Genomic DNA, 15,211 nt, shown 5'->3' on the forward strand with positions numbered 1-15,211 from the left:
ATCATTTTATTATTCTTACTTATCCCTATTTTATTTTATTTTATTTTATTTTATTTATTTTATTTATTTTTTTAAGTAGGCTCCACACCCAGCATGGAGCCCAATGCGGGGTTTCAACTCATGACCCTGAGATCAAGGCCTGACCTGATACCAAGAGTCAGACACATAACAGACTCAGCCACCCAGGTGCCCCACATATCCCTTTATTATATGGATGCTTTTGGGTCTTGTCCTAGCTCAAGTCTCAGCAGAATAGACCAATATATCCAACTGCCTATTAGACATTTCCGTTAGACCTTCACATGGACACCTCAGTGCTGGCTCAAAGCCAACAGCTGTGTATGCACGTGTGTGTGTGAGTGTGTGTGTGTGTGTGTGTGTGTGTGTGTGTGTGTGTGATGAAAGGAGCAAGAATTCCTACTTATATTGAGAGTTGTTATACATTACACATATGAATTATAATTTTGAAAGAATTGGGTCCTAAACCAATCACATCAAGTAAAGTATTTCAGAGCTTGATCTCATGTTTTAATATTTATTCATATATATTTTTCTCATATTTTATTTTCCTCTAGACAAAGCAAGATCAGAATGATTATGCTGGAAATGGGGCACAATGACTTATTTAAGCACTTCCTCGGTTACATATGATGTCTCTCATTTTATTTCCTCCTCACAACAATCTGTGTATAGTATTGTATCTATTTCAGGAAGGATGCAAGGACTCCAGTTTAGTCCAATAACTGCCTTAATTCATTTTTTAAAAATAAAATTGGTAATAAGTTCCTCAAAAAAATTAAAAAAAAAATAAGACTTCACTATCAAGTGGCGACACCTAGATTTACAACTGGACTTTGACACTGTCCTACACCACTTTGCCTTTCAAATATTCTTTTATTCTAACCATATTTGTTTCAACTGTAAGTAAACACTGCATTATTTTTCCATGAGTACATGATACAGTTTGTATTAATTTAGTTTCTTAGAATATACAACTGAAGGAAACTTAGAAATTATCTACTCTAAGTGCTAAGTTTTATAAAAAAGATAAAAGAATAGCTATGATAAGTGACCTGTTCAGGGGCTCAAGCCAAAGACTGGGAGCACAGAGGGTCTTTTTTGATACCCATTCCAGAACTCTTCCTACCCTGACATATAGCCAGCTTGTCCTTTAAAGCTAGTTCTTGGACAAAATTGTGAAGAAAGATTTTCTTTCTTTTGATATGTTATAATTATTTTTTCCTAATGAGATGAAATAAACACCCGTAAGAGATCATTTCTGGATCATAACAAATTTTCAAGATAAATGTTATTCATCTATTTATTTTTAAATATTTATTTATTCTTTTAGAGAGAGAGAGAGAATGAGAACAAGTTGGGGAGGGGAAGAGGGAGAGAATCTTCAAGCAGACTCCCTGCTGAGCACAGAGCTCAATGCCCCTCCATCTCAGGACCCACGGCTGAAACCAAGAGTGGAACGCTTAACCGACTGAGCCCCCAGGTGCCCCCAAGTTAAATATTCTTAAATTAGCATTGATTAATAGTAAGTACAGTCTTTCAAAGCTACTTTAGAAATTGAGGGGTTTTATTTGGTATTAACAAGAAAGATTTGGATAAATAACTCTCAAATAAGGCAACTCAGATTTCTAGTTCTTATCAGCATTGCTCAAATCATGACAAATTTTGATTTCAAAAGAAAAAAAAATCATATGATCTGTATGCCAGGCAGTCAGTCAAAATTTTACAATAATATGATAACTGTTTTTATACATTTCTTTTTTCAGCATTACTTGTATTTTGTGCAAAGCCATAGAAAAAAGAATATCTTAATAGTTAAGAGCAGGAACTCTGGAGTCATGTAATCATGAACAAGACATTTAACCACTTACAGTTATATAAAAAGACAGTTATATATAAATTAGATAATTATGTAATAGACTATAGTGCAGTGTTAATCATATTAAGAGGATTTAGATCAGCAATTACTGATGAAACGGGGTAGAAAATGTGAGCTTCTCACGTTTTGGCCTTGGCATTCCTTAGCCCGGTGGGAATGTTGTAGAATTTCAAAGGTCTGGCACATAGGATGCCATGCTTCATAGTCCTTGTCCCAACACCTTTATGTCAGATGGCAGTAAAGTCTATTCAGCAAGGGGTGCTTTTTACTTCAGTTTGGACAGTGGTTCTTATAGGATTATAAAAGGTTTTGGGGCCATCTCATAGTTCTTAACACTGATATAATATTTTGGGAGCTATGGAAATATAATTAAATGTTTATTATGAAAAAAAAGTTTATTATGGAAGAGTCTGGCCAGTGGTAGTAAAATGTTTGCTTCTGAGAACAGAGCATCTTTTCCTTTTAGGTACGTGTATCTATTCAATTTCTCAATGATTTGCACATATTGCAATTATTCCCTAAGGACCTTCCATGTTTAATTTAACCCTTAAAGGGTAGAGCACATTTAAAAGTTAGATCATTGTATTTTCTGTGTTTTGAGACTAAAACTATTCTGCTGGAGGAAAAATAAGAATAATAAAGATTTCTGTCGAAGAAGCATTTTTTCTGCTCTTAGAAAGATGCAGCGATGGCTATTTCTTTCTTAGAATTTAAACATTGTATTTCCTCCTCCAGCTGCTTGTTGATATCCTTGTTCTTATGAACACCCTTTAGGAGAAGCCAGCAAGAAAGAAACAAGCACAGTCCTCCAGGCACCTGTCTGCTCCATTAATTGTAGTTGTGTTAAGAATCAGAAATGAAGATGGGATGAAATTTAATTTGGATCCTGGAATCCCCCTAACTGTCTTCATCTGCTTGTTCTCCATAGAGTTGTGGCTTTAAGTTCACATAGAAGTTCTGAATAACTGTAAGGACAGTCTATGGTTCTGCTTTTGTTCAGTTTATAGCTCCAGTTGCAGATCTGTAATCTGCCTCCGTCCCAGGATGTGATGGCTGAAAGGCATCATTAATGTGTTAAACGGTGTGGAATGCTTCAGGCTCACGAGGGCATATCACTGCAGAGTGATATTCCCAGATGCACAGGTATCTGCCTCAATTTCAAATCAGAAAGAAAGAAGCTAAATTGCCACACAAGTAAAATGCACCAGGAAAATTATAATGTATGTATTCAGTCATAATCTCTGAGGCTGAGTCACACCTCACTTGTTCCTTGAGAGAAATAAAAGGGTGAGATTCCCATTTTCAGGGTTTATTAACCATACAAGTGAAATAAGGAAGGGAGGATTCATCAGAGTGCATTACTGGAATCTTACCCCACTATTTTGTGGTTGATTTTCATTATGTTTTATCATTCTAATTCACTACACTGATATTGCAAAACACCTTCCTTCATGTTCTGAAAGAATTAATGTAAATTCTTCTGTTATCTACTTTACTTCCAGGCTACATAATTACATGACAGCATACATTTCTATAGAGACTACATCAAAATGTGTTCATATTTTAATAGTAGATGCAGCTTTGTGCCTTTTCTACCTTTATACTGAAACATTTGCTTCTTCAGAAATCCTAAACTTTGACATAAAATGTTCCAATATCATATCCATATATTTTGTTCCTAAATTCTAGTAGCACAACAAGGTGGGCAGAGTCAATGTATTTCAAAATCAAGAATATAGATTTAGAAATATCTGAAATGTATTTCAAAATTAGAAATATAGATTTAGAAATATTTTTTATCAATGTAAAAAATTAGAGTAGACTCTAAACTTAGCCAAAGGGAACTGATAGTTCTAAGATTCATTTTTTAAAAGGATGTATTGCTTATTCAAGATGTATTAAAGATATCTATTTCTTTTTCTACTAATGGACACTGTTATTTCATTCTGTGAGATAGCCCGCCACAACACCATTGGCCAGAAGGCTTCTAAAATCCTTTGTTGGACATAAGTTGATAGGTACACTTAAAGATACACTTAATGATTAATATTATACTAAAAATGGAAGCTCTGAATTGTAGTCCCAGCATTATAAAAGATAAATAAAAAAAGAAAAATTATAATTGGATTTCTAGATCAATCCCTTCATGTGATAGATAGCGATTTTTGACCAGAAGAAAAGAAGGGATTTGTCTTTGATCATCAGATTAAGTGGATGATAGAAGCCATTCTGTCTAAAGCTGAGGACGGGCATCTTTTCATTATATTGGATAGTCTCTAAGATGTTATCCTTCCTTGATTAAATTAGTGGTTCTTCAATAGCACAGCTAAATAAAACTAAGTGGAGTTCTTTTTCTTTTCAATAATAGTGTTTAGTTGTCATTTTCAAATGGTGTGGCAACTATGAAATTCCCAGAGTAATATCAAGCACCTAGAAGGTCCTGCAAATAAGTGTTGGCTTCCCTTCCCTTTGTATTTTTTTATCTGACTTAATTCACAAAAAATATGAATTTGTTCATTATAAATAGGAGCTATTTTATAAATAGAAACTTAAACAGAACATCAATGTGTTTTTGCTAAAGGGACACTAGTAGAACAACTGACAGAAGTTGACCAGTATCTGAGATAATAGCCCGGAACAATGTGACTGTCCTGATTCTGATAAATGTATTGACGTTATGTAAGAAATCTCAGTGTTTTTTTATTTTTTTATTTTATTTTATTTTATTTTTTATTACGTTGTTAATCACCATACATTACATCATTAGTTTTTGATGTAGTGTTCCATGATTCATTGTTTGCGTATAACACCCAGTGCTCCATTCAATACATGCCCTCTTTAATACCCATCACCAGGCTAACCCATCCCCCACCCCCCTCCCCTCTAGAATCCTCAGTTTGTTTCCCAGAGTCCATAGTCTCTCATGGTTCGTCTCCCCCTCCAATTTCTCCCCCTTCATTTTTCCCTTCCTGCTATCTTCTTCTTTATTTTTTTTAAACATATAATGTATTATTTGTTTCAGAGGTACAGGTCTGTGATTCAACACTCTTACACAATTCACAGCACTCACCATAGCACATACCCTCCCCAGTGTCTATCAGCCAGCCACCCATCCCTCCCACACCCCACCGCTCCAGGCACTGTCAGTTTGTTTCCTGAGATTAAGAATTCCCCATATCAGTGAGATCATATGATACATGTCTTTCTCTGATTGACTTATTTCGCTCAGCATAATACCCTTCAGTTCTATTCATGTCATTGCAAAAGGCAAGATTTCATTCCTTTTGATGGCTGCATAATATTCCATTGTATATATACACCACATCTTCTTTATCCATTCATCTGTCGAAGGGCATCTTGGCTGCTCTTTCCATAGTTTGACTATTGTGGACATTGCTTCTATAAACATCGGGGTGCACGTACCCCTTTGGATCCCTACATTTGTATCTTTGGGGTAAATACCCAGTAGTGCAGTTGCTGGGTCATATGGTAGCTCTATTTTCAACTGTTTGAGGAACCTCCATACTGTTTTCCAGAGTGGTTGCACCAGCTTGCATTCCAACCAACAGTGTAGGAAGGTTCCCCTTTTCCCTGCATCCCCACCAACATCTGTCATTTCCTGACTTGTTAATTTTAGCCTTTCTGACTGGTGTGAGTGGTATCTCGTTGAGGTTTTGATTTGGATTTCTCTGATGCTGAGGGATGCTGAGCACATTTTCATGTGTCTGTTGGCCATTTGGATGTCTTCTTTGGAAAAATGTCTGTTCATGCCCTCTGCCCATTTCTTGATTGGATCATTTGTTCTTTGGGTGTTGAGTTTGATAGGTTCTTTATAGACTTTGGATACTAGCCCTTTATCTGATATGTCATTTGTAAATATCTTCTCCCATTCTGTCGGTTGTCTTTTGGTTTTATTGACTGTTTCTTTTGCTGTGCAAAAAGCTTTTTATCTTGATGAAGTCCCAGTAATTCATTTTTGCCCTTGCTTCCCTTGCCTTTGGCAATGTTTCCAGGAAGAAGTTGCTGTGGCTGAGGTTGAAGAGGTTGCTGGCTGTGTTCTCCTTTAGGATTTTGATGGACTCCTGTCTCAAGGGGAAGGAACACGGCAGGGATGTCCACTATCACCACTGCTATTCAACATAGTACTAGAAGTCCTAGCCACAGCAATCAGACAACAAAAAGAAATAAAAGGCATCCGAATTGGCAAAGAAGTCAAACTCTCACTCTTTGCAGATGATATGATACTTTATGTGGAAAACCCAAAAGACTCCACCCCAAAACTGCTAGAACTCATACAGGAATTCAGTAAAGTGGCAGGATATAAAACCAATGCACAGAAATCAGTGGCATTCCTATACACCAGCAAGACAGAAGAAAGAGAAATTAAGGAGTTGATCCCATTTATAATTGCACCCAAAACCATAAGATACCTAGGAATAAATCTAACCAAAGAGGCAAAGAATCTGTACTCAGAAAACTATAAAATACTCATGAAAGAAATTGAGGAAGACACAAAGAAATGGAAAAACGTTCCATGCTCATGGATTGGAAGAACAAATATTGTGAAGATGTCAATGCTACCTAGAGCAATCTACACATTTAATGCAATCCCTATCAAAATACCATCAACTCTTTTCAAAGAAATGGAAAAAATAATCCTAAAATTTGTATGGAACCAGAAAAGACCCTGAATAGCCAGAGGAATGTTGAAAAAGCAAAGCAAAGCCGGTGACATCACATTCCGGACTTTAAGCTCTATTACAAAGCTGTCATCAGGACAGTATGGTATTCACCATAGCTATGGTGAGCGCTCTGAATTGTGTAAGACTGATGAACCACAGACCTGTACCTCTGAAACAAATAATACATTATATGTTAAAAAAAAAAGATAGTAGGAAGGGAAAAATGAGGGGGCCGGAATCGGAGAGGGAGACGAACCATGAGGACTGTGGACTCTGAGAAACAAACTGAGGGTTCTAGAGGGGAGAGGGTGGGGGGCTGGGTTAGCCTGGTGATAGGTATTAAAGAGGGCACGTACTGAATGGAGCACTGGGTGTTATACGCAAACAATGAATCATGGAACACTACATCAAAAACTAATGATGTAATGTATGGTGATTAACAAAATATAATAAAATAAAAAAATAACAACAACAAAAAAAGACAGTATGGTACTGGCACAAAAACAGACACACAGATCAATGGAACAGAATAGAGAGCCCAGAAATGGACCCTCAATTCTATGGTCAACTTTCGACAAAGCAGGAAAGAATGTCCAATGGAAAAAAGACAGTCTTTTCAACAAATGGTGTTGGGAAAATTGGACAGCCACATGCAGAAGAATGAAACTGGACCATTTCCTTACACCACACACAAAGATAGATTCAAAATGGTTGAAACACCTAAATATGAGAAATCTCAGTGTTCTTAAGAAATTTACACTGAAGTAGCTAGCAACAAAGGGGGCACCTCATGTGCAATTTACTTTCAAGAGGTTCAGAAATAAATAATATCTATATACAGAAGGAGAAGGGGGAGAGAATGATAAAGCAATTGGGGTGAAATGTTAACTTCCAAGGCATCTGGGCGAAGGTATGAGAAGATGTACTACAATGCTGTTTTGTAACATTGTAGTATTTTCACACATGTGAACAAAGCCCATCTTATGATAGAAATTGTACACCTACATGCAGAACTTTTATAGGGTAAATTGAAAGAGGAGGGAAAGTTCCATTCACTCTATGTAAGAATCGGGGTCAGGATAATGTTCATAGAGAAAAAATAAGTTTAAATGGAACTAGAGAAAAATATTAAAAATGTGCATGCCTGGAGCAAAAAAAAAAAAAAAAAAAACAAGACTGGGGAGATGTTGAAAAAGGAAATACTAGAGCAATACTAGGACCCAGAGAATGGAGGGACATATCTTTCAACTAACATAAATTGAGATAAATAGGATGTCATTTACTTAAGTGTCAAACTAAGGTTAGTCAGTCCAATAATTCTAGGACTGACGGTACTTCAGTGTCAACAATCTGGCAACCAGGAATCCAAGTAGAAAAAAGTTGAAATCCTGAAAAATTATTTTTGTGGGGTTGGGTTTATGGCTCTAAAGTTTTAAAAATGCCACGTTAGACTTGAAAATAATAATTACAGATAATGCTAATAATCATATAAATCCAATGATGTTATTTATTTCATTCTTTCATTACAATTAAGTCATTCAAATGCTAAGAATTGTATTTATTGATTTTATTCCCTGCTCTTTTCAATAATACTTCTTAAAACACAAATTGAATGAAGTTACTCTTCCACTCAAAGTGTTTATCTCTATCCAACATCCCATTATGTAACATTCAGGTGGCTTGGTCTTCCTTGACTATCCAACCTGATTTCTTGTTACCCCTTAAACATGATCAATTTCCTCCTTTCAGCCTAGCCTTCAGGAAACACAACTCCAATACCATGATATGATATACATACTTCTTTTTCTTTATATCTATCTGATTTATTTCTATTTTTCAAAGTACATTTAACTCTTCTTCAAAGGTTCCCCTAAAATTTTTAACTGATTTAATTACACAGTGTCTAGTGTAAATTTTTTTGTTTCATATATATTGTTTTTTTTAAAGATTTTATTGATTTATTTCAGAGAGAGAGAGAGCGCAAGCAAGCACAGGCATGAGCGGGGGCTGGCGGGGGTTGCGAAAGGGCAGAAGGAGAAGCAGGCTCCCCGCTGAGCAGGGAGCCCGATGTGGGCCTCAATTCCAGGACCCTGGGATCATGACCTGAGCTGAAGGCAGATACTTAACAGACTGAGCCATCCAGGCGCCCCCTCACATATATTGTTTTTAATTCTATACTTAGATTGCAAATTCCTGCATGGCACGGGCACATATGGTATGCAGGTAAAAGAGGCATTCAAACGTATTTGTTGACCTCTTAACACTTTTTATTCATATCTCAGTGGAAAGAAGTCGCTAAGCAGTAAAATATTTGTATTTAAATGAATACATATTAGTTCCTACTTTTTATCTTGGGATCTCAACATAATTAAAAGAGGACTATTACAATTCATCACATCATTTATTTATAAATGCTATAACCAGGAATTTTAGAAATTGACAGTAAGTATAGCCAAAAAAGTATGAGGATCCAAAACAATTGAAAGGAAAAACCAGTAGTATGTGACAACTTCTTAAATGTAGATGAAACAAAGATGCTTCTGAGCATTAAATTAGAATCTGGTGAGCTGGGGAAATGATGGTTATCCTGGCAGAGAGGAAAGAAAGTTGTTTGAGGGAGAATATATTTAATTTTGAATGATGCAAATTTCCACTAAATCGTCATTCATTCATTCAGTTAACATTTGAGTGATTACAAGGTGCTGGAAGGCATTGTTCTAAGTCTGAGAAATACAAATGTGAACATCAGGGAAAGTCCACAGCCTCATGACATTTATATTCTTCCTAACAATTTAACATAAAGATACAAATAAGAAATTATTACTGGTTTCTAGGAGGGGACTTGCTGTCATGTGAGGGCAGAAATCAAACCTTAGTATGAATGAGAGAACAAAAGAAATAAGGATTACTCTACAAAAAAAAAAAAATCTCATCTTAGACTGAAAATTAGGAGAAAAATAGGATGGAGTCTTGAAGATTCACACACTTATGTGCATGCTGTCATTGTTGCTTCTGTTATTTCATTTTTCTAACTTCCTCTAAGATGAAGGAAAACCTATACAATTGCACAAAAGGCAAAGAAAAAGAGCCAGGAGAGTGCATGCTGAAGATGCTAGAAGGGAAGGAGATTTGCTGGAGAGCGCATTCTCTAAAGACTCTGGAATCAGCGAGAGTTAGTAGGTACAAAGGGAGGAAATTAGACTTAAAGAAGTTGGGTGTGTGTGGGGGGAGCAGCATTTTCTTTTTCTTCTTAACTGAGGACAGTGTAAGAGGAAAAACACACTCTGCTGTGTCTCCTCTAATCTCATCACTCAACTCACAAAACATTTCCCTTCTGGTTACCCAGTGTGTGAGGACTTCCCCACGCCAAGCAATCCTGACCCATGAGCTGGGTATCTTACAACTGAATTCAGTTCTGATATTATCTACCTGGAATTAGCATTGGACCCCACAGGTTAAGGGCTCAGTCCCCCTACCCTCCTTTCAGCTGCTAATCTCAAGTCCTGGTTGTTATACGTGATTCTGTCCCACCAGCCATAAATCAGAGATTCCCACCACTTCCTCTTGGGGTCCAATTAATTTGCTACAGCAGCTCACAGAATGCAGGGAACATTTTTCTTACTAGATTACCAGCTTCTTATAAAAGGATACAACTCAGGAACAGCGGGATGGGTGAGATGTGTAGGGCAAGGTATAGCAGAAGAGGCACAGAGCTTACACCCTCTCTCCAGGCATGTCACCTACCAGCACCTGAATGTCTTCACCAACCTAGAAGCTTTCTGAATCCCATCTTTTGGGCTTTTAAGGAGGCCTCATTATGTAGGCAAGATTGATTACATCATTGGCCCCTGGTGATTGAACTCTTATCTCCAGCCCCTCTCCCTACTCCTGGAGTTGTGGGTGGGGAATAGGGGAACGGAAAGTTTCAACCTTCTAATCACAGGGTTTGGTTTCCCTGGGAATCCAGACCCCATACTTAGGGGTTTTCCAAAAGCCAATTCATTAACCTAAATGCAGGCCTGGATGAAGGGGTTATTATGAATAACAAAATACACCTTTACTACTCTTATCACTTAGGAAATTCCAGGCGCTGTGGGAGCATTGTGCCCTGAACTGGGACCAAGACCAAATGTATTTTTTCTTATTATAAATCACAATATCACAGAGGTAAAATCATCTGCAGAGAATGAGGGTATGAAGGATGAGATTAGGTTTGTGGAGGAATAGAGATGATAAGGAAGATCTAGCGCAGAATGCCCCTAACAAACCCTTTGACAGATGACTGAGAAGCAAGGACCAAGTTTACTAGGGATGGCATAGGTTAGGGTAAATATTCCAGCAAGGCCCCTGTTTCCAAGGCTAAGCATTTATTTTGGTAGCCGCATGACATGAATCACAGGATGACAGAAAGACTATGAGGATAGAAGTTGGAAATGGAATTGGAGTTGGGAGGCATAAGTGAAAGTTTGATCTCTTGATGAAATTTTGGAAAAGCCTCTGGGATCTCACTTTCTCCAGCTGTAAAATGGAGGTGGGGTGAACCTCAAGACGGAAAGCCTCTAAAGTCTCTATCAGTGCTCCCTATTTTAGTCTGAGATCATTACATGTTGTAGAAAAGTGAAAAAGTGGGCAGATGCTGATGGAGGTTGAGAATATACTGAGACATAGTCCACTAGTGGAATAATTACTTCCAGAACTGAAAAGTAAATACACTTGTTCAGGGAAGAAAACAAGAAGTCACAATTTACACCAAGTTATAACTTTACAGATTTTTGTTTTGCAATCTGCAATTCTTTCTGAACATGTTTGACTGATAAATTCACAGATAGATACAATCTTTATGTAGAGACCACACTTTTGATCTAACTGGCATACTTTGTGAAAGTACTGAACAAACATCCGAATTTACAACATAATCCTCTACAATTTAGAAGGTGCCTTATCACATGGTCATCACACGGCTTTCACAATGTAATCAAGAAAAAAATCAACAAACTCAATCTCACAAACTAAATTAAACGGGCCACATTCATGTTTCCCTTTTATATCCTTGTCAAAGATAGAGAGACAAGGAGGAATTTAAAAACCATGGATCATATCCACCATGGCCATATCTTTCTAGTGGTAGGGAGCTCATTTTTCAAGGCTACCAGTCCATTAACCTTCACAAGAACAAAAATAAAGCAAAACAAAGAAATACACCCTGGAGAAATGGCATTGCTCCTACTCTTGCTTATATATCTCACTGTGGGGATTTGAAGATGGAACAAATACCTCTACCACCCCAGGCACACAAAATGATACACACACCCCGAAATAAATATATAAAATACCTAGTGGTGCATAGTGTAGACAAATTGATTTAAAAAAAATGATAGTGGGGTTAGAGAGAATAACTGATATCATCCCTGGTGAATCTGTCTTACCCTGTGATTTGTAACTGGGAGGGCCAAAGCATCAACCCCATTTATTTTTTAATGTCTTGGCCTGCTCTTGGTTGCCCTTACCTAGATTCATTCACTGTATATATCTGGAACTATTAGTTTCCTGATAAATGCATTGTCAGAAAGCCAGAGGCCAATGATAAGATAAGAAATAAGGAGCTCTTGCTTGTTTTTATACATTTCTGTTTGACTTAGGAGATAATTATAACACAGATTGATGCTCCTTTTTTAAACAAGGTAGTAAATCAGCATAAAATACAGGATTTGGGAAAGCCATTTGCCACATAATTATAATTTCTTAAAATCCCTGTGTTCACTGAATATGAGAAGCTGTAATCATGCAATATATAGCAACAGCATTACTCATCTTTTTTCTCTCATGGAAGATAGTTAAGTAAACCTAAGTTACAAATTTTTAAGTACTATTAGTTACAAAGTTTAAATACCATTAACTGAAGCAAAGCAAAAACATAAGTTGTTTGGTCTGGGATCTAGCTTCCAGTGGGAAAAAATACAGATTCAGTAAGCAAGATTAAAATAATGACTCAGCACATTTCATTTAAAAGTCATGTCTTTTCCACAAATAAAGTTTATTTATCACCATAAGAGAAGGTAAAAGTGTAAGAGTTCCATCAGTATAGAAGACCAGAAGCAAAGTAGGAACAAAAGAAGGATGTGGAATCAGAAAGGGAGACATCTGCACGTGGACTCTGCGAGGGGTAATATTCAAAATACCTATCAACTGGCATAGCAGAGACAAGGAGCCCTCAAGAAGGAGGAGTTCCAGTGCGGGGCTGTGAAGCCCACCCCTTATGCCAGTTTTTCTCCTTTGGTTGTCAAATTATGGGAGAAGACAACTAGAGGTGAGACCCTGGGCTTAGCAGGCTACCCAGGATGCCTGAGAAGTGAACCAATACAGAGGTATTTGCGTAACTCACTGCAGGAGTAGTAAGAACTACTTTGAACTAGTATAGAAGTAGTACAAAATTTTAACAACCAGCAGAGTCATACTGATGCCTATTTACTGAATATTAGCCATGGATGACATATCTCTTAACTGTGCAACTTCGGTGGTTTAACTAATCTTCCTGAGCCAGCCAACTGAAACAAAAGTGGTGTATTTTAGCTAATTTTTTGGCTGTTGCTCTAAGACCTTTCCCAGCCAAAGAGAGAATTTACTGGGCTCTCTTTCCTGCCCTTATGCCATCCAGTACACCTTCTGTCATCCTCAGAGCAAAGGGCAAGTCCTACGAGACAGCAGAGGGACTTCCAAATTTAAGCCACATGCAGGTAAGAGGCAAAGTTGACTCTCCATCCTGACTTCCAGCTCCGGGGTGAGCCCACCTGGGAGCAGACACCAGAACCTGTAGTTCTAGTTGACACATTCTTGGGGCACATTCTGTCTCTTCTTTTTCTCCCCTGTATGGCTCCATTATTTATTTGTGTATAAACGATGCGATGATATTTCTGTCTTGAGCTGCTTGGAATGCAGTATCCCAAATTATGGTATCTCAGAGCAACAATTATATACAATGAATATCAGCTTAACTTTGCACAGGCTCTGTTGACTACAAAAGAAAACTGTTCATTTCTCATTCATCACAGTTATCAATAATGGAAACACTGTGATTGCCCTATCTCAAAGGGGTATCACTGGTGTATCACAGGGGTATATTTTGTCAAGTATAACCCTTCCATATGTTTGAGAGAATCACAACTAAAATCCCATAAATAATTTTGGACTCCACGCTGTTTAAAAAACAAAACAAAAACACAACAGTTATAGCCAAAAAATCGTAAGAATTATCAGAGAATGAGAAAACACAGAGAAGATTTAAGGGGTGATTGAAAGAACAAAATTTACTAAAAGTAAAGAGAACAGAAATGTGGATGTAAAGATAAAGAAAGGTGAGAAGTTTGCTTTTTGTCTAATTTTTCCATTCCATGTTAGAGGGCCTTGGCTTACAACCTGCCAGTGTAGTATTTTGTTTTAATTGGAAAAAGATTCTCAGTGGAAAAATATAAAAGTAATTTATATTTGTAAAATTTTTAGATTAGTCATTTCAATTGTTCTCCACCAAGACCACTTTTCACTATACTACTCCACAAGTTCCATATTTTGAATTTTTAAGTACAAATTATATCTATCAAATAAAATGGATTTATTTTCTTATTTTTAATTAATCTCAGCGAATAATACTCAGAACTGCTGAGGAGCATAAAATAACTGAATGATGATATCAAAAATATGATATAATTATAACAAGGTAAAGATATTTCTAGTTTTAAGTATCCTGAATAACATTTTGCAAGCTAAGTTTCAATGTCTGTTAAGTTCTTTGAAATATCAAAAGGTGTCAAGGAGCCCCACACGTACCATTTCCGGTGTCACAATTATTTAAAGATTCCAAATTGAAAAGCAATGGATTAAACTAGCTTAAAATTATCTAGTAAATATGACTTATCCCAACTTGAAGAATTAAATTGAGTTATTCAATGTAGCCTAACTGTCTAAATGGGACAGAAAATTCTGGGGCTCTTTCTTTTTTTTTATTTAAAGATTTTATTTATTTATTTTGACAGAGAGACAGAGAGAGAGGGAACACAAGCAGGGGAAGTGGGAGAGGGAGAAGCAGGCTCCCTGCTCAGCAGGGAGCCTGAAGCACGGCTCATGACCTGAGCCCAAGGCAGACGCTTAACAACTGAGCCACCCAGGCGCCCCTCTGGGGCTCTTTCTAAAAAAAATTTTCCCCACTCTTTTTTCCACTCTCTCTCTGTCAAAACCATTACTTGGCTCTGAGACGGCAGGAGTAGGAAGCATCGAGCGTGTACTCACCAGCCTGGTTGGTTGTGATGCTGACTGCAGCGACCTGTCTTGGTGGCGAGCTCAGCTCTGACACCCCGTTAATGGCATCAATCTCAAAGGTGTAGTTGGTATGTGCCAGGAGGTCTGTCACTGTCACTGTGGTGTTGAGGAGTCCAAACTGTCGAGGGAGGAAGCGGACATTTGGGCTGCATGGCTCACACTGTTTTATATTCCACCCACATTTTTTACATATGATGTTGAAGGTAACATCTTTCCGGCCTCCTGTGTCCAGGGGCCAACTCCAGTCCAGGATGACCGAGGTCTCGTTTATATTAGAGATAACATTTCTTGGTGCAGATGGAGGTCCTGCAAAGTAGTTCAA

General features: G+C 37.4%; 1 protein-coding gene across 2 annotated transcripts in view; it reads right to left on the minus strand.

Moving 5' to 3' along the window:
- EPHA3 (EPH receptor A3) overlaps positions 1 to 15,211 on the minus strand; it is a 368,423-nt gene that overhangs the window by 117,709 nt on the left and 235,503 nt on the right. For both annotated transcript variants that reach the window (XM_027587500.2, XM_027587501.2), the window contains exon 5: positions 14,860 to 15,195. In XM_027587500.2, coding sequence (XP_027443301.1) covers positions 14,860 to 15,195 — 336 coding nt within the window. The remainder of the gene's footprint in view (positions 1 to 14,859; positions 15,196 to 15,211) is intronic.

The sequence above is a fragment of the Zalophus californianus genome, chromosome 1 (assembly GCF_009762305.2).
Source record: "Zalophus californianus isolate mZalCal1 chromosome 1, mZalCal1.pri.v2, whole genome shotgun sequence".
In the NCBI taxonomy this organism is placed as follows: domain Eukaryota; kingdom Metazoa; phylum Chordata; class Mammalia; order Carnivora; family Otariidae; genus Zalophus; species Zalophus californianus.